This window comes from Calypte anna, chromosome 3, assembly GCF_003957555.1.
Source record: "Calypte anna isolate BGI_N300 chromosome 3, bCalAnn1_v1.p, whole genome shotgun sequence".
NCBI lineage: Eukaryota > Metazoa > Chordata > Aves > Apodiformes > Trochilidae > Calypte > Calypte anna.
Window position 1 is genome coordinate 25,453,953 of NC_044246.1, and position 23,565 is coordinate 25,477,517.

Here is a 23,565-nt window from a genome sequence, read left to right on the forward strand (position 1 = left end):
TTATCTGGGCTGGATCTCTGAAGACTTAAGTTGAGGGCTTCTTAGCCCTCCAGAATCTGTATCTAGATGGGCAGCTTGGTCAACCATACACTGAGCAAGGGGAGGTTTGAAGCCTAAGGATCTCTAAGGCTCCAGGGTTTGTGAAAGACACTGCAGTTTGTTTGTTTGTTTGTTTCTCCAAAGTGGAATAAAAGTAAACTTTTAAGAATCAATCCGCTTTGCAGTCTGGAAGGGTTGTATCTGCAGTGGTCTCCTGTGAGATGGTGGGAAGTTTTCTACAGAAGGATGGTGCAGAGCACTCTCTCCATGGCTCTATAGACCCTGAAGCAAGTGATGGGCAATGCAGCTACAGCAGTGAAGTGTTATAGGGCTGTAGTTGCCGTGTAAGGAATTTCTCCATGGTTTCAGGTGTAGCTTTTGAAGGAAATAATTTAATAACCCTTTTCTTTAGAAGCATTTGTGGTTGGGGCACCTTGTGTAAGAGAGCTGATTCCTCAGCTGCGTAGCAGCAGAGCTGTGAGATGTAACAGCTCAAGGAACTGTCGCCTTGTTTTTTTTTATACAGGTGTGTTGCAGAAGTGAAACCAGCTGAGTCTACATGTTGAGCCTGCTTGTTTATTTGAGTATTTTGGAAACATTGCCATTTCTGACACCACAGCTGTGTTTTTGAGGTCAGCAGGAGCAGGACATTGACATGCACAGCAGTAAAAGTGTGATGTTGTGGGAGAGACGTTTAATGGGGCCTTGCAGGAATTGATAGATTTAAGTGGAAAGCACCGTGAACTCTTGCTTCAGGGGGATACAACATGTCTTGGTTGCATCTGTGGTGCTGTAAATACCCACGCACTTTTAAAGAGTGAAGAGTAAGTTCACTCTCAGAGTCTGTGTCTGTATACCAGCAAATAATATATTATTTAGCTCCTCCAGCTCTTGGACAATCTCTTTTGCTACTCACAGCAGCAGTAGGTGGCTGGCTGGGTGTGTTAGTGTGAGATTCCCCTGCACCAGAGCCCTTTCCAATGCAAACAGCATGCAGCAGCTCCCAGCTGCTGGGCACCTCTGTCACCCCAGCACACAACCACAGCTCCTCAGAGGAGGGAAGCACTTTTCCTTGCAGACACACTGGGAAGGAAAAGCTCGCTTGCCATTGGGGCTGCCCTCCTCGAGCTTCAGAAGACAAACATTTTGCGGAAAGAAGATGGTTCATGAGATGTGGTCAGCCAGAGAAAGTCAGTGGTGGTGGCTGGGTGGTGTGTGTCCTACAAGATCCTCTTTTTACTTTCAGATTGATCACAGTCATCCTATTTCTCTTCTGTTCTGTGTATTCATTAGCCTCTAATAGTACAGGCAAGGGCCCAGCTGGGCTGCTGAATGCCTGTGGCCCTTTGAGAGCTTCCTCTCCATGTTTCTTCAATTCTGGAAGCAATGCAAAGGTTCTTCAGAAATAGCCTTGTCCCATCTAGGAGGGTGTGATTGGAAACTCCTGGCAAGTAAAACCTGTGGCAACTTAATTCGGAAGGGACTCCAGGGCTAAAATGAGTGAGGGTAAAGAAAAAAACACCACTTAATCACTAATGTTAATGTTGATTTACAGGGGTGATAAATGACCTGTGAAAGAAAAGCTTTATGGCATGAAGTTGAGGGATGCCTAGCAGACAGTGGAGTAATTTCCCTAGGGCAGAGGAGGGCAGCTGTCCTTTTGAGGCCAAAGCATGAGGCATTCCCCATTTCTCACACGCACTGGAGCAGGCATGGATGGAGCCTGTGATGTTTGTTGCGGCCAGTGGAGGCAGCGGAAAAACTGAATTACAGGCGCAGCCTAAGCATTTGGGGCTTGATAGTTTCTGTCAAGTGCAGATGAGGATACCTCACAACAAACCCTCCTCATCGCAAACCCACCTCATCGCTTACCCTCCCTCCCGCCCCCTCCGTCCCCACCGCCGGCGGTTCGGCTGGCAGCGGACAGTCAGCAGGGGTCGACGAGAATTGCCAAAACACATTTGGAAGCAAAACTTCCCAACAAGGTGAGGGGCAGTGTGAAGGCTGCGTCCCTCCTGCTGTCGGTACAGCAGACAGATCCTACCCTCTGCCCTGCCACCATTAGAACTGTCGGGTCCAAGCCGTTTCCAAGAGGCACGTAACTCTTCCTCTTATAGCAGAGGCGGTATTGGGCCCAATTACTTTAATAAGAGGGACAAGCAGCAGTAAAGCCTTCATTTTTTTTTTTTCATTTTTTTTCTTCTTTTTTTTTTTTTTTTTTTTTTTTTTTTTTTTTTTTCCTATTTTTTTTCTTTAAAAAAATTCCTGGCAGGAAGCTGCTTTTTCTTCCCGGCTCTGGGCTGCCTCTCCTCTCCCCTCTCCCCCCTCCCGGGGTGAGGCACCTCGGCAGGCGGCGGCCAGGCTGCAGTCTGCCTCTCGCCGTTTGCGCGGAGGGGGAATAAATAGGCGGGCGGCGGCGGAGCCCTCCGCTCCCGCAGCCCCTCCACGTCACTTCGCGGCGAGGCGAGCACGTGGGGCGGGGAGACCTTATAAATCTCCCTCTCCCTGCGCGACCGTGATGTTATCTGCTGGCACCCGTCCGCTCCTCGCAGGGAGAGCCGCGGGGCCGGGGGAGGCGGGCGGGGGGCGCCGGGCGGAGCGCTAGATCCTCCGGGAGCTGCTCCGCTCCGCGCCGCCGGGGCTAGCCCCAGCCCCGCGGGGGAGGCTGGGGGAAGAGCGGCGGCCAGCCCCGGGGCGGCCAGCTCCGAGCCTGCGATCTGCGGGAGGCCGTCGGCGCTGCCTCGCTGACTGCGGCGTGGGGTTGGCGTTTCGGAAGGAGGAGGAAGAGGAGGGAGCTGGAAACAGCCCTACAGCGCGCAGCGGCCCGGGCGGGGGTGGGTCGGTGCATGCAGCGCGGGGCGCACGCAGCAGCCTGCGGGACGCGGCCGGACTCGGAACCAGCGCCGCCGCTCGCAGCCGCAGCGGGGCCGGGGCGCCGCAGCGGGGCCGCCGCTTCCTCCTCCTCCTCCCGCCGCTCCTCCCGGCAGCGGGGGCCGGGGCTCGGCGCCGCCGGGCGCACACGTGGGGGCTGAGCGCCGCCGGGCGCGGGGCGGTGCCGCTGCCCGCCCAGAGCCGCCGGGCGCCGCGGGCGCACGGCGGGGCTCAGTATCGTGCCGGCACCCTCTGCCCCGCCAGCTGCGGCAGCGCTCTGTAGTACCCATCACCGCTTCTCCTACTCTCTTTTTTTTGTTTTTTTATTTTTCCTCCCGCCCCCCCGGCCCCCTCCCTTTTTTTTTTTTTTTTCCTTTTTTTCTTTCCCCTTCATTTTTTTTTCCAGCGGACTCTGCCAGCGCGCTGAAAACAGCCTGTCTTCCATTGACTTGATTCGCAGGTTTGTTTAGCTGTTTGCGGGTTTTCCCCTCCCCTTTTTTTGCTGTCCGGCTCACTCCACCCTGAGTTTTATCTAGCTGTAGCAACTTTTTGTTTTATTTTTTAATTTTATTTTTTTATTGTGATTGGTATTTTTTCACTGACGCCTCCCGTGCGTTTTTCGATTGCAAGTCGTCCTTGCAGTCCGGTGTTTAACTGCATTTTGTCTGCAGATCTTCCCTTTGTTTGCACAAATCCCCTTTTTTATTTTTTAATTTTTTTTTTGTTGTCGTTAAAGTCACTCTTTTTGGGGGGCGCTGTATTTAAACACTTAAAATGCACTGCTATCTCCTGAGCGTGTTCCTCACCGTGGATCTGGCCACCGTGGCTTTCAGCCTGTCTACCTGCAGCACCCTCGACATGGATCAGTTTATGCGCAAGAGGATCGAGGCTATCCGGGGGCAGATCTTGAGCAAACTGAAGCTCACCAGTCCCCCGGACGAGTACCCCGAGCCCGAGGAGGTGCCCCCGGAGGTCATCTCCATCTACAACAGCACCAGGGACCTGCTGCAAGAGAAAGCCAACCACAGAGCCGCCACTTGTGAAAGGGAGAGGAGCGACGAGGAGTATTATGCCAAAGAAGTTTACAAAATAGACATGCAGCCTTTTTACCCCGAAAGTAAGTCCTCTGTGTTTGTGCATGTGTGTGTAATTTCACCCCCGAGGCTTGGCAGTGCCCAGCACCTTCAAAGACGAGCCTCATGCACCACAATCTGCCTTCTGTGCTCTGTTTGCTCTTATGCCCAGCATCTCCTTAGGTGGTTGCTTCTAGGGTTTCGTTTAGGTGTTCTGGTATACATATGCCTGGGTGGGTGGGAGGGTGTCAGTTGTCGTTCCCCCCCCCCCGAATACCACGGGGGTTTCCACCCCCTTTGAATTCACCCAGGAGACCAATAAAGGTGCCTCTGCTTTCCACCACCATGTACCTGAGCGAAGCTCCCCCACCCAGGATCTCGCTCCCTCCCCCAGCACTGGATTTAGCTCCCCTGCAGCCCTGTATGCAGCCTCCAAAAAGAGCTAATAGCTTTCCACTGCTGTTGTTTCCCTTGGAGTGTCTGGATCGGGCAGGTTTCCATTTCTCCATAACTGAAAAGAAAAGGAGGTCTTTAAGAAAGAAACAAGCCAGCAGCTCCTTTTCTGTCTGCGCCCCTCCAGGACATTGTCTCGCAGACCGCTATTCAGATAGGTGCTCAGAGAGGACAGAGGCAGACATACTCTCTCCCCACTTCAACTAACTTCCTCTTTCAGTTCGTGGGCACTTTCATCTCCAGTACAGAAGAAGTTTTCTCTTCTGGGTAAGCTTGGTTCTTGGGACCTGCCTCAGCCCATCTGCATTTTGCTGTTTTTAATGACCTTCTGGAGATCCATGTTACATGCGCACACACAAATTAAAAAATAGTACGAATGCTCTGGGCTGACCAGATCCCCTTAAAATGATTAATAGTCATAACGACATGCCTTTTTGTTTTGATAGTCAAGCTTAAGTGTAGAGAGAAAAAAAAAAAGAAAAAAGAAAAAGAAAAAAGCACCGCACTCCCTTAAAAGAATCTGGATCATCATCATACTGAGGAAAGTGAAATACCAGAAGCAGAAAGTAACTTCCCTGTTCGCCTATCCAAACCCTAGTCCCTACTTTTCATTTAGCTTGCTTTTTTCTCTCCTCCCTCCCCCTCCACTTGATGCCCTATATATTTGCTGTCAGTTTTTGAAAAGCACATACCTCTTGCTTAAATAGATAATGCAGCCATCTTGGTAACTTTATCCTAGAGTTTCTAATTGCATTTTCCCCTTATTTATTTTTAGTTTAGCAAGCTGTAGCTTTGGGGCTTGCTCCATCTTGCATGTGATAATCCTAGGATGCCAGCCAAGGTATTGGTGCAGCTGCCTCCCTTTCTTCCTTTATTCTTAAATGACAGCATCAGGTACAGGACATCCTGGCAGTCAGAGTCATTTTATTATTGTAATTATGGCACCATCCGTAATAGCCATGATAAATACACTCCACCCTTGTTGCCCTCAGGGAAGAAATACTTTTTTAATACTTTTTTTTTTTTTTTTTTTTTTTTAATGTGTATTTGGAGCCAAGTGGGAGCAGAGAGGTTCAGTATACTTCATAGCCACAGTGAGAATAGAGAAAGCGTGCCTGCTTTCCAAGTTGCAATACTATAGTATTTTGCTGGTGTTTTTAGGAGATGTCAGCACTTTGTCTTGAGACCTGGCAGGTAATGCCCTGAGCAGAGGAGTAAACACCTATGGGCAAAGGTTAGGAAGAGTGATAATAGTGCCTTGGCTTGTGGAGATGACCCTGTTACTGAGAACTGTAAAATATATCCATCTGTTCTTTTCCCTTGCATGAGCAAACTACAAAGAACTGACAGTCCAAGATGCGCATGCATACTTTCCAGAAAATTAAAATATCTGTGGTGTGTGACTTGGAGGGTGTTGGCAAAAGACGATCTATTTTTAAAATGCTGTCAGAGGCCAGATTTGTACTGAAGTATCAATAGAGATTTGGGAAGCCCAAAGGAGATTGCAGGTATCTACCAACAGAGTGCATCAGACGTTTGGGATCGGAGGGCCAGTCAGCAGCAGATCCAGTACTACTGTGCAAGGGCTGTCGCTAACATCAGAGGAAGAGGTTAACTGTTTTTCCACTGCTCTCTAGTTATGCTGGGTGAAGCAAACCTTTCCAAAAAAGACAGAAAGGAAGAAATTGCTCCACTATATTTTAAAGGAAGAAATTGAAAGCACAGCTCTGGCGGCCACGGGAGCTGTGTCCTAGATGTCTCGGAGTGAATTTTTTTTAACTCTACAATTTCTGCTGCTTTGCAGGGAGGCAGGAGGGAGTAGGGGATCAGTGTGAAAGCACTGGAGGTCAAAAGCTGTTGGAAGGAAGGCATGGGAAAGATCAGTGGTTCAGTTTTTACCACAAGTTGTTAGCATTCAGTAACTGACTACAACCCAAGTATTACAAATATGCTCTAATTATACTCATAGTCAGCAATATATCACTACAGATAGCTGTTAGGTCTTTGTGGGGCATTTTGTAAAGTTCAGACTAAATATTTTTAGCAATGAGGAGATTTAAAAGGAAAACTATAAGAGATATTGTATATACCCTAAGGCATATTTTGTTTTAAATATTATCCTTGGCCAACTGTACTGTATAAATACAGTAAATATGAATAGAACTGGCAACATGCCAATCTCATGGGATGAATTTTAGTCAAGAAGGTATTTATGGGATATAAATAATACTGTGTCAACATTTAAAGAAGGGATCTGATTAGTTTTGAATGTATTCATATTAATCTTTTCACATGCTGTTAGTTTAAGGCTCAAAGTAAAGTTATGCTAAGGTTTACTGATAGTTTGCACTGAGGAAGTAAGGGGGCATCTGGCATCTGGCTTGACAGTCCACTTGAGGTGGACTAGTCACATCTAGTCAGAATATATATGGAAATTCAGCGAGTCAGAGACTGCTGGACCCAAAAACAACAGCTGTGAAAAGTAGTGGTGGAAAAAAATACTACAAATCGGTTTGGAAGAACCAAAAAAGTTTTTGTCTGTGAAGCATGCCTGCCTGTGTTGCACTCATGACAGCATGGATTTGGCAGTTTGAAGCTCTCCTAAGTCCAGTTGACATTCACAAATTAAGTTGTTCTAGGGAGCAGTTTAAAGAGAGAGGTGGAATATGGAAGCTGAGCACAACATGAAAGAGAGTTCTGGCAAGTATTGTGCCTAGGTAGTTACCTATGTTGATGCTTGATAGCAATTTCTATGAAAGATAGATCACTTCAGAAGTTTATTATTTATCAGTTTCTCATTGTTCATCTAGAGCTTGATACTTAAGCTCATTACTGATTTGAGACTTGAGTGCTAATCACCATAGCATTGATAATAAACAGAAATTTAATGCCAGTATAGGTATGGATTGCAAATTGTAATCCTAACACGTACCTAGGATACTTAAAAAAAAAAAAAAAAAAAAAAAAAAAGTCAGGTGCTGTTTTTGCACAGATTTTGAAATACTTAAGTAGCCTCTATGGGTTCCAGCCTACACTGGGTGGTAGGATTAGTTTTCCCAGGAGCTCCGTACCATGAATATTGCTTTACACTAACTGTAGTTGTGCTGAATATTTGCTTCATGAAAGACAACATTATACACTGGCTGGGCACAATGACATGCTTCTATTTTATCAACAAGGACTCGATTTACCAGCAATAACACTTACATGGCCTCTTTTTCTTCAGGAGAGCAGAATTACGTGTGCAGGAGCGGCCGTGCTCCGCGTCTGCCGTCACTGACAGCATCATTACTACAATGTTAACAGCTACAGCTGTTTGGTTCAATGTGTGTTTGTATTTAGCAGAACACAGAACTTAATCTTTCAGGATTTCCTGTGTTGTTAATAGTATGGAAGCATTCTTGGAAGGGATACCTTATTTTAAAACCTTTCTATGCTGTCCCTATGGTTGTTCTCTGGAGCACCTCTTTGTAGGAGGTGTTTGCCAGGCTTACTCTCTGGTTTGCAGAGGAAACTTGAAGCAATGCAAAGGCTTCCCCAAGGAGAAATGTGGGAGGAGCAGTTCCTTGCTCCTCGTTCATGAATGACACTTATTACAGTCTTCCTAGGTAGTAATGAAAAAAATTTTAAAAAGCAAAACAAAACAGGAAATTGCTAATGGCTTTAAAAATGGGTAGGGTAATTTTTTGGACAGTAGTCCTCTACGTACTAAGGGGGATAATGACATAACATTCTTCAGTGCACTAACCAAGGGCAGCTGACATAAAAGAACACTTTATTCTTCCACTCCCACTCGTTTGGAGCAGATGGTGGGGTGCACCGTGTGTGTTTTCTGCCTGCCTTCTGAATCACCGGTGACTTGGTGTAAGCAAACAGGGCACCACACTGGGGGAGAGGGAAGTCCACAAGTTGGTCTGGCATGGAATGTGGTCCCTGCAAGGATGTGGAGCTGTTGGCATGAGTCCAGAGAAGGGCCATGAAGATGATCAGAGGAGCTGGAGCACCTTTCCTATGAAGACAGACTGGGAGAGCTGGGGTTGTTCAGCATGGAGAAGTCTCTGAGAAGATCTTGTAGTGACCTTCCAGGGCCTAAAGGGGCCTAGAGAGGAGCTGTAGGCATGTAGGATGTAGGAGTAATGGTTTTTATCTGGAAAGCGGTTGATTTAGGTTAGACATTACAAGAAATTTTTTATGTGAGGATGATGAGACACTGGAGCAGGTTTACCAGGGAAGTTGTGAATGCCTCCTCCCTGGAAGTGTTCAAGGCCAGGTTGGATGGGGCTTTGAGCAACCCAGTCTAGTGTGAGGTGTCCCTGCCCATGTGGGGGGGGGTTGGAACCAGATGATCTTTAAGGTCCCTTCTGACCCAAACCATTCTATGTTTCTATTATTTCTGGAGGAGTATGAAACCTGGAAAAGTAAACCACCTATGAGTCCCTCTCTTTAACACTCCAAGGTTATAAGACCAGTGAGACTGAAATGTAGGGGTATATTCCCAGTCCTTTCTGTAATCTTCTCTGGCACCTGTTTTAAAGAGGCACTTTCACTCTATTTTGGTGAGTGAAAAGGCTCGATGTGCATCACGGCCCCTGCTGATACCCACCCCTTAAGCCCACTGGCAGTGTGAATGTTTTATAGTCCCAGAGACTTCTCTAGAAATGTGCTCGTCTTCTGCTCATGGCTGGAGATGTTCAAGGGTGCCCAGAGGTCATACCACCCTTTCTGGCTCCAGTTAATTGGAGGACTGGGTGAGAATAGTTGATTGTATGGAGAAAGTAGTGCATCATCTTAATTAGCTGCTGGTTTGCTCATCCTTGGTGCACTATGTGAGAACAGTAGTGGTCATCAGGATGGCTGTGTTACTTTGAAGTTAGTACTTACAGCATTTTACTGTCAGTTTAAGATTCCTGCTTGCACTGGAGCTGAGCAAAAAGATGAATGGGAACTCCTGGCTGTTGTCCTCGGCAAGCTTCTTCACAGTTCTTAAACATGCACAGAGCTTCACACACATGAATGGACTTATTACCATTAAGGCTCTGTATGCCTAATTAGCTTCCTGAATTAGGGCTTGCTTTATGGCACATTTGCAAGGATGAATAAAACCAGACATTTCAAATCCCTCTTGCTGCGTTGAAATCTGTCATTTGGGCATTGGAGCCCAGTGAGAAGGAAATGCTTTACTGGACGTTTTAGAGAGGAAATAATAGGTTCTTCAGTACTTCCATGATCCTGAAGAAGGCTGACCCTGTTGGGAGCTGGCTTCTTCTGCCTTTGCAGTGTTTGTGCTAGACTGCTCCTGTATTACAGATAAAGAAAGCAACCCCAGGGTACAGTGACAAAACAAGTCATGAGTGAAGAATCACAAGTGTTTCCATTCCTGTTGTGAAACCACATGCTGCATGTCATCAAGCAATCAGTTTTTAGTTTGAGGATGATAAACTCCCCAGGTATTATTTATTGTAATACTGTGTTATGGATGTTTCTGCTGATTTGTTTAGACTAAAAATTTTGGTTTGGTCCTTTGCTTAGGGAAAGTTTGCGTCTTGCCCTCAACCATAAGCTGTTGCTTTTTTCCCTTTTAGTCTGCAGTGCTGATTGGTAGGTGCCTTGCTCCAGCATCTCTGTTGGTTGCCTTCCTGTAATAGGCTATCTGAAGAAAATTATGTTTCTTTCCCCCTCTGCTCTGTACTTGTGAGACCTCACCTCAAATACTGCGTCCAGTTCTGGTGTACTTGTGAGACCTCGCCTCAAATACTGCGTCCAGTTCTAGTGTCCCCACCATAAGAAGGACATAGATCTGTTGAAATGAGGCCAGAGGAGGGCCACAAAGATGATCAGGGGCTGGGGAACCTCTGCTACGAGGAGAGGCTGAAGCAGCTGGGATTGTTCAGTCTGAAGAAAAGATGACTCCTGTGGGGACCTTATAGGGTCTTAAAGGGACCTTATATAGGGGGGGACCTGCCTTCCAGTACCTGAATGGAACCTACAGGAAGGATGAAGAGAGACTTTTCGTAAGAGTGTCCAGTGATAGGACAAGGGGACACAGTTTTAAACTGAAGGAGAATAGGTTTAGACTGGATATTAGGAAAAAGTTCTCATACTAAAGAGCTATAAGAAGTTGTAGATGCCCCCTCCCTGGTAGTGTTCAAGGCCAGGATGGATGACATCTTGAGCAATCTTGTCTAGATGAGTCGCATCTGAGATGAGGCTGGAGTAGATGTTCTCTAAGATCCCTTCCAACCTAAGCCATTCTATGGTTCTTCTTAAACCAGCTCACACAGGCTTGTCCTTGATCTCCTTACTGCTGTTAAATTACTGAAGCTGGGCACCCAACTGTGCAAAAGACATACATGCAAGGTATAGAGGAGAAACTCAAAGATTTGTCTCTGACAAGAAGGTGAGGAGTTGGAAAAAAATTTTGTGTGAAATACTGTGTTTTATCTCCCTCCAATGTGAGGAGTTGTTTTTAAATTTATGAGTGACTCATGAACTTGTTTAGTAGTGTGGCTCTCCCAGCTTGAATGGAACAGGATTGGCCCTGGAGAAATGAAGTGCTAGACCTGGCTTCATTAGACCTGTCTGGTGAACAGGTCTTTACATGTTTTTGGTGCTCTGCAAGCTGGTCCAGAATAGAGAAGTTGCCTCTTTGAGTAGGATAGCATTCTCTAAACCAGCCAGGTTTTCTGAAGGAAACCACATAGCAATTCATCCTTGCTGCTTGGAAAGCTCCTGGCTTCTTGAAGAGGAGGTCAGGTGGGATGAGTTCAGGCAGCAGCGCAGAGAGCTGTTCATTCACTGTGTGGAAAGACAGGCTCCACTGAAATACATCTTGTGTTGCTGTCTGCATTCATTGGCATCCCTGTTTGTTTTCCAGGAGATACTGTACCTCTCTGGCATTCCTGCAGAGCAGATTTATGGCTGAGTGTGGAGAGGATAACTGAAACAAAGTAACTTGTACAGTGAGCAAGGGTTCCTCTGAATTCCATGTGTGACATATTCAGGATCTACATTGTTGAGTTGAATTTTTTCACACTGAAATCCCCCCAGGGCAAGAGCCTCTGTTTGTTGTTACAGACGACCTAACAGCATGATGCTGACTTCAGGTTATTATAAATAACTGTATGAAGTATTAATGATAACTTGACCTCACAGCTGACCCTGCTTTGAGCCGGAGGTTGAACTAGATATCTCTTCCAACATAAATTAACCTCGCAATACAACATTTTAATACAAGAAAAATAGCACATTGTGTTTCAATTTCCATAGAGATGTCTTGATTCAAGTGTCACCAAATTTCTGAAGATGTATTGTTTTCTGTCAGGCTTGCATTTGTTCTTCTGTTGTAGCTTTCTTGCATGAAAATCTTAATGTTTTTATTTTCATTTGTGAATATGGCTTTTCAAATAAGCATGGGAGATTGCATGAAAATAGACTACTGTATTATGTTTCAGCAAAATCTGTGCCATGGTTTTAGGCAAACTGGGGGAGGGGTAAATGAAATGTTGTGATACTGACCTTTCACTTTGCTTGTTTGGCTTCTTCCCACCATATCTAACCCACACTGCACTAACAAATGCTGTGTCTGTCTTGACAGGCAAGTTCACAAATAACCATTCATTCATAACTTGGAGTTGCTGCAAGACTCCTAATGAGTTGCTTAATCATTTAACAGTTGTGCATTTGAGCATAGGCTTTGAAGAAAAGATTTTGCAGAATCACAGTCAATTCGGCCTGATTTAGTGAAAACTAAGAGGGAGGTCTTGTGTGAAAGAGGATACTGTACTTCAGTATGTGTGTGCATGCGTGCACACACGCGCGTGCATGTACTTAAGAGCATTAAAACATCTGTTGTTGCCAAAGCCCAAATTTGAATGTTCTGGGAAAGATAATTTAATTTTACCTCTGGATTCCTTTCACTGATGGTAATTTCAACACTTCCTGGGGAGAGTCTATCAGTGGTTATGTGCATCAAATGCAGCAGTAAATCTGTCAGTCTTTCCATTTCAGTTTTTCAGGCTTACAACTTCGTTATTTTTCCCTGTTTGGCTGGTGTTAGTATCCAGTGTTTTCCCTGGCTTCATCTCTTTTAAACTCCTGCCTTGAATTTTAAAAGGCAAGCTAAGCCTGTTGAAGTTCCTTTTTTTTTCTCTTTTTTTTTCCTTTTTCCTTTTTGTTTTGTTTTGTTTCTGCTATAGCATTGGCAATTTTGCAATTCAGTAGCTAATTCAGCTGAAATAGTGATGGTAACTTATATTTACCATAGTGATGATTGAAAGATAGGAATCAGAGCATAGTGGTTTTCATTCCATGGGGTGGAAAAAAAAAAAACAACCCACAAAAAACGGCAACCCTGCGGGTGGACTTTGTACTCAGGAGGCTGAAAAACTAATAGATCTCAGCAGTACTGACTCTTTTGAAGTGGTCAGAGGGCACCTAGCAAATCCTGTACTTGATGAAGGCTTCTGCACAATAATACTTACTAATCTGGAGCCTACAGTTGTGTTTACAGATGGTGTCTCCAACACCCAGAGTCGAACAGGGAGTAGTCCTTGCTTATTTGAGTGGGTGTTGTCCAATACACATCAAATTACTTTTTTTGGGATTTGGACAAACAGCTATAAAGGTCTTCTCTAGGACTGCCAAGACGTATACTGGGAAGAAGAACACCTGCAGAACTTCCCATTTTCCAATTGATATGTAAAACTGATGCAACAAATTTACCCTCTTCAGCTGCCGCAGGGAGTTGAAGTGGCAAAAATGGCTGACAGGCAGAGCATGGATGGGTTCTAGGATTCACCAGAGCTTGTGGCAGGCTGCTTGGTTCCTGAGATGGCCCAGGTTGGCAGAGCTGATACAGATCTCTCGTCCCCCATGAATGTAATGATGGAAGGCAGGTCTGCATTTTGCAATGCAATTCCTGGCCTTCATTCTTGGAGGGTTGGATGCCCTAGGAGTATGTCCAGTTGACTGGGTAATACTGAAACAGAACAATTAATAACTAGTCAGCAAAATTTATGGATACAAGGGGTCAGGTCCACTGATACATGAACTACTGGTGGTTTTCATCTAAGTGAAAGGTATGGGATGTTTGCTCTCAGGAAAGGATATGTGATACATTATGTTCTCCAGCATGATAGGATGTTTTAAACTGTATGGATAAGTGTTGGGTCCTTGGTGTTCTCACCTAATCTCTGAGAGATCCAGCCCAGTTTTCCTGGCTGTTGTAGTTGGCTCTGGGCTTCCCTGGCAGAGCAAGGGCTGTAGATGTTTTATGCCAGTCCCTGCTCTATACTTAAATTTTTCCTGATACAGGCTTTGTAAGTGAAATAGCCACATGTCAACATAGAGGTGCCTTGTAAGGTCTCTGTACATTTCATTTGATGTGCTTGTTAGATGTATACTTGGTGTATGATGGCAGGCTATTGCATCAGACATACATACATCTTTAGGTTCGTGAGTGAGGAGCAAGGTGAAGCTTTCTTGAGAATAAATCTACTGTTCTGATCTGGTGGTGTGATAGGAACTGGGAGGCTCCCTGCCAGGGTATACAGTTAGAAAAGCAAGCTGCTTCATTACAGATTGAGTTGGAACAGATTGTTGGGAGTCTGAGTTTTCTCTCTGTCTTTGAATGTGGATTCTCCCATCCCAGCTTCTGTTTCTCCCTGGTGCTAGGAGCTATGCATTTGGAAATTTCACATTCCCCTTGCTAATCAGGGGAGAAAAGAGCCCCAAAAGCATGTAGAAAAAGGAGATCTTTATAAAGGTGGCCAGAGACTGAGTTACAACGATATCATGTGTCTGAAGGAACTTAACCTCCTTCCAAGTTGGAGTCCTATTATTTACCCACTTTACTGGGAGAGTTAATTTTCTCTGGCTAGAAGTGTATTTGTTGAGGTAGAGTCTGGAAAGGAATCTGCCTCATTCACACTTGCCACGAGGCCAGCTATACATGTGATACAGTCAAACCTTTCCATTTTTCTGCCGTTTGAGAGTATGTTCCTCAGATTAAGGGCCCTGGTCCAATGCCTGCTGAATACACTGAAAGTCTTTCCATTGACTTCAGAAGTCTTTGGATCAGGTATTAATTGCTGTTCCTTTGTTTCAGGGAACAGCCACATCTTCAAGATAAACTGGGATATATTACTGTAATATGGTGCTTTCTCTTTTATTGAGTTGCCTCTGAAGATGGTCTTCATGAATAAGGCTTTGCAAAAAAAAAAAAAAAATCACTTCTAAAAATAAACACCTTAGTAGCTTATTGATAGAAGCGTTTGATGGCAGATGTCATCTGGGAACAGCATATGGCAGCAATATGGCAAGGACTGCAGAATGCAGAGAAGGAGCCATGAGTTCATGTCCTGTGGTTCTTCAGTATTCCACACCTCCCACTGTCTGACATAAATGACCAACTGACTGCAAAGGTCTTGGCAAATAAACATGCTGTAATATATCTCTATCATCCTCCCTACAGCAAGTTTTTGTCTAGGAGCTCATCACTCCACATCCAGAGGCTTCTTATAAACATATGCAATATCAGACGTCGACACCCAGAGCAGGGAAGAATTTAAAGGCTATAAATAAGAATGTGGCAAAACCCTATGCAATGGGCTGTAAAGGAAGATGGGGGCTAAGCCAGCAAGGTGTTTTTATGTTATTAATAAAAATCTTAAAAGTCAGTCTGAATAGAGCTGGAGTTGGGAGAACAACTTCTGAAAGTCAGTTTCCCACATGAGAGATGCTGAGTTTACAAGCTGGAAAGTCAGGTTAGTTTGGGGGACAGGAGCTGTGCTTATTGTATGAAGAAGACTCGCTCTGGTTTGATAAAGTGGCTTACAAAGTAACAAGTTAACTTTTGAAGTATGCTTTTTTGTATGCATGAAAAGTTGGAGCAATTTCATTTAAGTCAGTAAAGCCAATCCAGATTTTTCCAGGTGTTGAAAATGGGGTCTGTGCAGCAATTGTTTAGAAAAGTAGAACAGTCCTTGTGGCCTGGGTTTTAAGCAGCACCTGAAGAAGTGGTTCCTATGTAACCCTTTAGAATTCCAGCCTTATTCAGATGAAGCTTGAGTCAAGTAATTCTGCTTTGCTGATTGGAAATGTCCTGAATGTGGCTTTGTATCATCTTCATATTACTACTATATACTTTTCAAAGCCTGGAAGGACTCAACATGCACTACAAGCTGTTGGATTTTTGTTTGTTTTTTAAAAATAGGGGAAAAAAAAGCTTGATTTATAGTTTATGTATGTGGTACTTCATGTGTCCCGTTGGGATAAGATTCGATCCCAAGCCATTTGATGCATGATATGAAATGAAAGGACTTGGTTCTTGTTTAACCTAAGGCAATATTAGAGTGTCACAAAGTATAAAGTGCATTAATATAAAGACAGATAGGTATGCAAGCAGGTTTCTGACTGAACGTGAGTGCTGCCTTACAACACAAGGATATACTTAGCAGAGATGAGATGTTCTTCTCAAGATATAATGTTCTAAGTCTGTTTGCACTCATGGCTGATGACCAATTGATACCAGGCTATACTTCAGAGAGGATGAGACTGACATTTCTCTAGGAGGCCTTGAGTTATGGTAGAATGGGCACTTACAGATTAAAAAAGCTGGAAGCCATCATGATGGTTTTCTGGTGTTTTCCAGGCCATTGAGTTTTGATAAATGGATTAGTTTTTGAAAGGGAGTTCCTACCATGCTTGATAAATTGTAATTTGCAATTTACTAAATTTGCATTCACTAAAAATCTTTATATTTTAAGTTGTTTAGCTTAAAGTTCCGGCATTTGAATGTGGTTTAAACCTTCATGTGTGGTTTTGAAGACCTGTTATCGAATTTGTGGGCATTGTATAGGCACCCACAGGAGAAGGAAGTTTTTCAGACAGGAACTGATCTGTCTTAGAGCAAGCTGGCATGACTGCTGGAAGAACCTTCAGTGAGGCAGCCAGGAGCTCACCATGGGCTGTTTTACCTGACTTTGTGCATGTTTCAGATCCATAATCGGTGGTGGAGCCACAGGTCTTTTAAATTTGATATGCTGTGCTCCTTGAGATACTTCCTAGCCTTTTCAGTTATTATTGTGGTTTCCCTCTGAAGCTCCTCTGCTTTATTCATACACTGTTGAGACTGTGGACAGGAATACTGAACACAACATTTCAACAGCGATTGTGCAATTATTGAGTATATGCATGTTGCAGACTCTGCTCTACTTCAGTATTATACATTTTATGCAGCTAATATCAGAGGTAACTGCCAGGAGCTCTACAAGAAATAAAAGTTCATACTTGGGTAATTATCCACCAGGGTCGCCCTCTCCCCAGCTCTTTTTCAGACATGGTGACTCACAGTCTGGAGTCCTTTTATTCTGGAAGTGTGCTCTGGTTTCTCTCTCCTGAAGTTGTATTTTTGTTTTGATTCTACTGACATCTACATCTCAATAATTCAAGATTCAAGTCACTGTATTCATGAAGTGTCTTCTTCATTATTTGTCACCTCCATATCTATATTTCATGGTTAATGATGGTTTAGTTTCCTTCCAGGTGATGGTTAAAAAATAATGAGATAGTACAATGTAGTAAAATAAGCCTTATGGGCCCTTGTTAGAAGCTTGTCTCTCAGCAGCAGTTTCCTGTCTACCATTGTATTTTGAGTCTTATAAAAATGCAAGGCATTGATTCCTTTACTTCCTGGCCATGTTGGTGTTCAGTTGTTCCTGTTTCCTAATGAAATAATTATGTAGCACCTGCTTAAATGTCTTGCAGCTACCCAAGTACATTACATTTAACAGCTGTTTTACCAACATGACTACAGGTCTCACTCACTAAGATTCTGGAACAGTGGTGTCTGTTTTTCTTGAGCTGATGTTGGTTATAGTCCCTTACTTCTTCTGAGCTGATTCTCATTCCTTCATTTTGCGTATTTTTTGTGGGGTCAGTATAAGGCTGACTGTATATGTGAGATGTCATGGGTTACTCTGTTTAAGAGTTGTATATAAGCAAATATGTTCTGCAGCAAATCCTTAAGATATTTTCCAGTGTCTTGGTCTTACTGAAAGTTAGTTTTAATAATTTAGTTAGTTCTTTGGTCAGCTCTTTAAAAAGTCTTGATGCAAGTTATCTGGTCTTGCTTGTTTTATAATGTTGAATTGTAGTAGGTATTGTTTTAAGACCTTATGAGTTGCTGCTGGAATAAAAATAAATCATCTTTTCATCTCACAACTGCCTGGCTTTTTTATCTGCAGAAGTATATTTCTTATTTCTGTATTATTATTTCAACAATTTTAATCTTGTAATGGATGCATGTCACTGTTAAGCCTCCTTGGTACTTAAGTAAATCTCATCTTTAAGTTTCTTGTCCATAAAGCTGGTATTCCCGTTTAATTTTTTTCATCTGTTATCTGCAGTGTTTATTTTCTGATATATAGTAGTTCTCAGCTGGTATTACTTTGATTTGTAATATAAATCAGGCTCTGGAACAGGCTGCCCAGGGAAGTCACCATTCCTGGAGGCATTTATAAGACATGTAGATGTTGTATTTAAGAACAGGGTTTATTGGTGGACTTGGAGGTGGGATAGGTTAATGGTTGGACTTAATGGTATTAAGGGTCTTTTTCAACAAAAATCATTCCATGACTCTATAAATTTATATAGTTGATTTTAAAAATTTTATTCTTATAGTTCTTTATTTCTCATGGTTGCATTTGGTTTCTCTGACAGACAGTTTTTTGACCTGAGTGGTCTTACTCGTTGATTGTGAAACTTGGACATTTCTTCCTGTCCAGCAAATTAAGTGTTACATCTGTTACCCTTTCCATTCTCTGCAAATAGTTCTGTCCAATTGATTCAGCTTGTCATTATGTTCATTTTTGTGTGAAGGTCTCCTTTACTAGACCAAGCTTGAATGTATTCTTTGGGACTTACTGATTTTACAGGAGGCGATCACTTCTATCTAAGCTATGACTTTCCTGTCACATCTGTGTAACCAAATCACCTCCATTCCATAGTCAAAGTAAACCAGTACCTACATCTGGCTCCTTGAATGTGCTTAATTATTTAATTGTCAGAGGCCTAAAATAAGGGAACTTTAGAAACCAACTGAGTAGAGAGTAAATATATCCCATCAGGATCCAGATTTAAAGGCATGGCCTAATGGAGTAGGTTGCCCTTGTACTGGCAGAAGCAGTGTCACCCACAGCTCTGAACTTCGGAGAAGGAAGTACGTGGTGATGGGTTACCTCGTTCTTTTACTGTTGGCAGCTTTTTCCTCAAAGAAGCGAAGAGCCTGACATTCCATCTCTGAGGTTAAGTGTGTTGCCAGAAACCATAATTTTGCAAGGCAAGTAGTATTTTGGGTTCAACAGCACAAGGTATGGGAGACTTCCAACTTACTGTTTCAGTTGGTGACTCCATGTTAGAAAGTAGTTAGTAGGGGTTTTTCCTACCCCATCCACGGGTCTAAGCCCTTAATTTATAGAGAAGTTGTACCTTTGCTCAAAATACTGTAGAGGACATGATAGATCATAACACATCCTAGTAATTGTGATTTAGGTGAAGGACCTTGGAATTAGGAATATCTGAATTTAAAGTTGATACTGTTGTTGAGTCTGTCCTCCTAACAGTAAATTGGAGCTAACTCTAGCAAGTAACTTTGGGGAACAAGGTTTTCTTGACAAGTTACCGTATAAAAGAGAATGACAGATATTCAGCATGAAACTTCTCTCTGATAGCCATTATTTGAATGAATTGGGGCTAGTTGTACCCAGAGCTCTGCAGATGAACTTCTCTAAGCTTTGCTGTATTGAACTCTTCTGCAACTCCTAATCCTTCCACGTCCATCTCCGTAGTTGTCTCTGGGCTCAGTGAGCAGACACACTTGCTATGCAGTTTGTGAAGTGTTTTAGGGATCTTCAGAAGCAAGTTGAGATGCAAAGCAGAGGAAGGAGTTGAAAGCTGAGCACCTCCATGTGGGCAGGCAGGTGTGCATTTTCTGCAGGCCAGCAGCTAATGGCAACAACTTCTACTGGGCTGAAGAGTTTCCCCGAAGAGAGGTTTACCATCTATGTGCTATTCTGTTCCTGATTTGTTGTAAACCAAGGTGTAAATAATTTAATTGCAATTACTGTTATCAAGCAGGAAATATTGCATGAATTTAATGTGGTTAAGAATTTTCACTTCCCTCTGTCTCTAACATTCATCTATCACCCACTGTTTTTATCTTAATCATTTAGAGATGTGTTGCCTGAGCTTTGAGTCTGTGAATCTTGACTTTTCTGCAACACAAAAAAATTAAAAATGTGAGTTTCTTTTTGCCTTTCATTCTCCATTACATTTTAACTTCTTGTTTTATTCCTTTTTCTTTCTTTTTTCTTTTCTTTTTTTTTCTTCTCCCCAGAGTGAAAGACTTGTACAATCCAACCTGCTTTTCTTGAAAATTACTTGCATTCATTTCCTTCTTCAGCCAGGAAATAGTTTGTAAAGGCTGTTCTCTGGACCCTTGGCCTAGCAGAAGGCAGCCAGCTGTGCTGCTTGCCAGGGGAACAGGAGCGCTTCCTGGCAGAGGTGGGGCGAGAGGAATGGAGCCTGTGCCATGGGACTCACTTTCATCTCCTCCATGCTCTGCAAGGCAGTCCTGAAATTTCCTGACTGTTCTAAATCTTCCAGTTAGAATAACTGAGCAGTGAGGCTCACTCATTTAAAAAAACTAAATTAAAAAAAAAAAAAAAAAAAAAGGGGGGGGGGGGCAACTTGCTCTTGTAAATATCAATAGATTAAAGATAGTAATCTGTCCTGGGCTATCCAGCACATGTTTCTCTGTGTGCAATTTTGAATATCCAGTAAGAGAAGGTAGGATCATTCCACATGCCTAGCCACCATCACTATCATGCTGAATGAATCTCCTTTTTGAAGCATCATCCATGTGTGAATCTTAAAAAGCTCTATTAAGAATAGGATCTGGGTCTTTAGTTTATACTGTTCCTTTGTATTTCACACACTTACGATTAAATATGTGCTATAATGTTCTGATTCCTGTATTTATTTTTTTTTCTTTTTCAAATTGCTGGGTATGTTTGGATATGTGCGTTTGGTTTTGGAACCCTGAGCACTGCAAGAGACCTGAGCCCTGTTGCTCAGGTGAAGTGTTGGGCATGAGGAAATTCAACTCTGCATTGTGGCTTTGGGGACCTGCTGACAGGTTGCTGACAGCAGCATTGCAAATGCTTTACTTCATGGACTGTTCTTCAAAATGAAATTTTCTAGGTTTCCTGGTAAAACCTAATTAAACTTAATTCCTCAGTCTCCATTGTTTGACTCTTTATCTGAAATACACGAGTGAGAAGAATCCTCTTCTAAGCCTTGAAGAACAACTTTGGAAGCATCTGTCCTCTTTCATAGTTTCATCACAGACACTTTTCAGAAGCAGTGCCAGTTTGAAAATAACTCCCATGGGGAAGGCTTTTTGCCTTCAGGTCTGACATGCCTAAATCTGTCACTGTTCTCCTGCCATCTTCTTAAGGCATTTCAGAGATATCTGGAGATGCCATGGATTCTCGTGCCACCTTTGTAAGTGATTTCTCTGCATTTTTACTGGTTCAGCTTTTACCATGAGCCTTGAGTAAAGTCAGCAAATGATGAGGGGTTCCTGGCTTGACCTAAAGTTCCAACTGACTGAACTAGTGCTGATGAAAAGTGACTTAACTGAGAAGCTAATAACTTCACTTGTGTAAACAGTGATGGGAAACCTCAAAGCAGTATGAAGTCTAAATATCATGATGGAACTTCTCTCACTCTCCCATTCAGTTTTCCAGGGTGGAAGGAACAATCTGTTTGACATATGGAAGAGGCTTTGTTTTACCTGTTTTTGTGACAGTCTGAGTATCAAGAGATGATCTTAACAAACTTCTAATTTGGATTGGTGTAGTTCATGTTCCCCAGGTTGGACACAAAAACTGCTGGTCGCTGACTTGTCTAAAAGCAGCCAATAACACCAAGCACATCACATGTGCAGTACAAATGGCATTTGCTCCTTCAGAGTCTTTCTGGTAAGAATTCATATTCCTGACTGAAAGTCAGAGAGCCTGGGATCCTTCTGCCTTAGAAACTTTGTTAACATCAAGTAAAGATGAAAATACACATCTTACTTTTAGCTTTGCTATGCAGTAGTACTATTTTTGGGTATTTACAGCTAAGCAGGTAGCTAGGAGCAATCTTCGTTCAAAAATGTTGGCAGCTGTTCTGAGTTGTTCATAATTTTTTCATCACTTTTGACAAGGAACTTTAAACTTTTATTGATGTCATCAAAGGAAAAAAGTCTACATGAAAATAGTCTTGTTCCTCTATATCAGAAAAGTTGAAAAGAGAGAAAAGAGTTCACTCTGGATGTTGTTTTTTTTATTTATTTTTTTTTTCCCTGCCCATATTGAAAGGTGGTAGGTAAAACATCCATGGGTAGGAACAGTCCAGCTGGGGAGGCTGTAACTGCCTGTGTTTAGTGAGTCAGGGCTCCCCACAGCTCCTGTAACAGAGATCCTTTTTTCTCCCATTCTGGTCTCACTAGTGCATCAGCCAGCTTTCACCCCATATTGCAGCTGCTGACAGAGAGGTTTTCTGATGTGTGGAGCCAGGGGCCAACCACAATTTGTCCATGTATTTACAGGGATCATTTCACTCCAGTAGAAGCACAGCCAACTATTTCTTGATAGAAACATGATGCATCCATGTAACAACACTATACAATTGAGGCAAAGTGAAGAATGCTGTAATACTTGCATTGCAGTAGTTGCTCAAGTCCCAGTGAGAGACCAGGACCCCACTGAGTGAGGTGCTCTTGATCTTGCCATACTTTTGCTATCCATACAGACCTCCCTAAACTGACAGGTCAGGTGATGATCCTCTGTGGTATAATCATTCATCCTGCAAAAGGCATGTGTGCTCAAAACCAGAGACTTCCATGTGAGCGTAAATACTTCATGTGATAGTGTTCATCATCCCATGGCTATGCGCATCCAGAATGCTTATCTGGGATGTGATCGTACATGAAAAATGGAGAATTCTCTTGTGTCATCCAGTGCTACTGGTGAAATTTTTTGTTTTGTTTTGTTTGGGGTTTTTTTTGAAAGGCCTGACATTAATCTTGGCCTCAAAGTCCCAATAAGTATTATTTCGCAGCAGCAGCAGGGTGAGCCTGAAAAGAGAAATTAGAGTCAAGAGGATATTTTCCCAGAAGAGTACAGCAGTTATAATGGAGGTCAAGCTTTTGGCTTCAGCTATTGGACTATTGCACTTCAAACTTGAAATGCACGTCAATGAAAGCAGCAAGTTCAAAGTTTAGCATGAAATAATGCCAAGGACAGAGGGGAAAAAAAACATATTGTAGTAATTCTACTAAAACTTTGCCATCACTCTTTACACTGAACATAGCTTTTCAAGCAATATAACAAGCAATCCCCAGATGATGAATCACCAGTGGAGGAAAGCACTGTACAATATGGCCTATCTCCAGCCTTGTTTGGGGAATTTAAGACTGGGTGGTAAAATCAGTTATAATTATTTACTCTGTTGTTTTAGGCAATATTAATATCACACAGAATTTACTCTTAATACTTGCATTATTATACAATTCAAGTATCCTGTAAGTTCCCTTAAAACAAGGCTTATGCCTTTAACTTATGCATCCATTATTGCTTATTAACTGAGGGCTGGATAGATGCAGGACACTTCAAGTGCTTTACCTAGGAAGCAGAATGCTTTGAAGAAACGTTGTTAAATTTGTCTCTGATTAATAGCATGTAGGAATCATTACTACAGGAAGGGTTTTATAGACCTGTTGCTCACCCTGGCATTCATGGGAGCTTTCTGTGCATAGCAGCTCTCAGCTGCTCTCCACACTCTCAGCTGTTACTACCTTTCTGCATACTGAGCATGGCTCTGACTGGCTGGAGGGCAGGTCTGTTGATGTTAGTAGAGTTCAAGTATTGATGTCCATCCTCTGGGACCTGACCTAATGACATATGTTTTGGAATGACTTTGTATAAATATATCTTACTTGTATAGGTATCAATGGATGTATTCATAAAGCTTATTCAGGAATGTGAGCTGTTTTCCAATAGCTGGTTATCACAGAAGGAAC

General features: G+C 43.1%; 1 protein-coding gene across 1 annotated transcript in view; it reads left to right on the forward strand.

Moving 5' to 3' along the window:
- The first annotated feature begins 3,094 nt into the window (after positions 1-3,094).
- TGFB2 (transforming growth factor beta 2) overlaps positions 3,095-23,565 on the forward strand; it is a 70,286-nt gene continuing 49,815 nt past the window's right edge. The window contains exon 1 of the mRNA XM_008496577.2: positions 3,095-4,027. Coding sequence (XP_008494799.1) covers positions 3,685-4,027 — 343 coding nt within the window. The 5' untranslated portion in view covers positions 3,095-3,684. The remainder of the gene's footprint in view (positions 4,028-23,565) is intronic.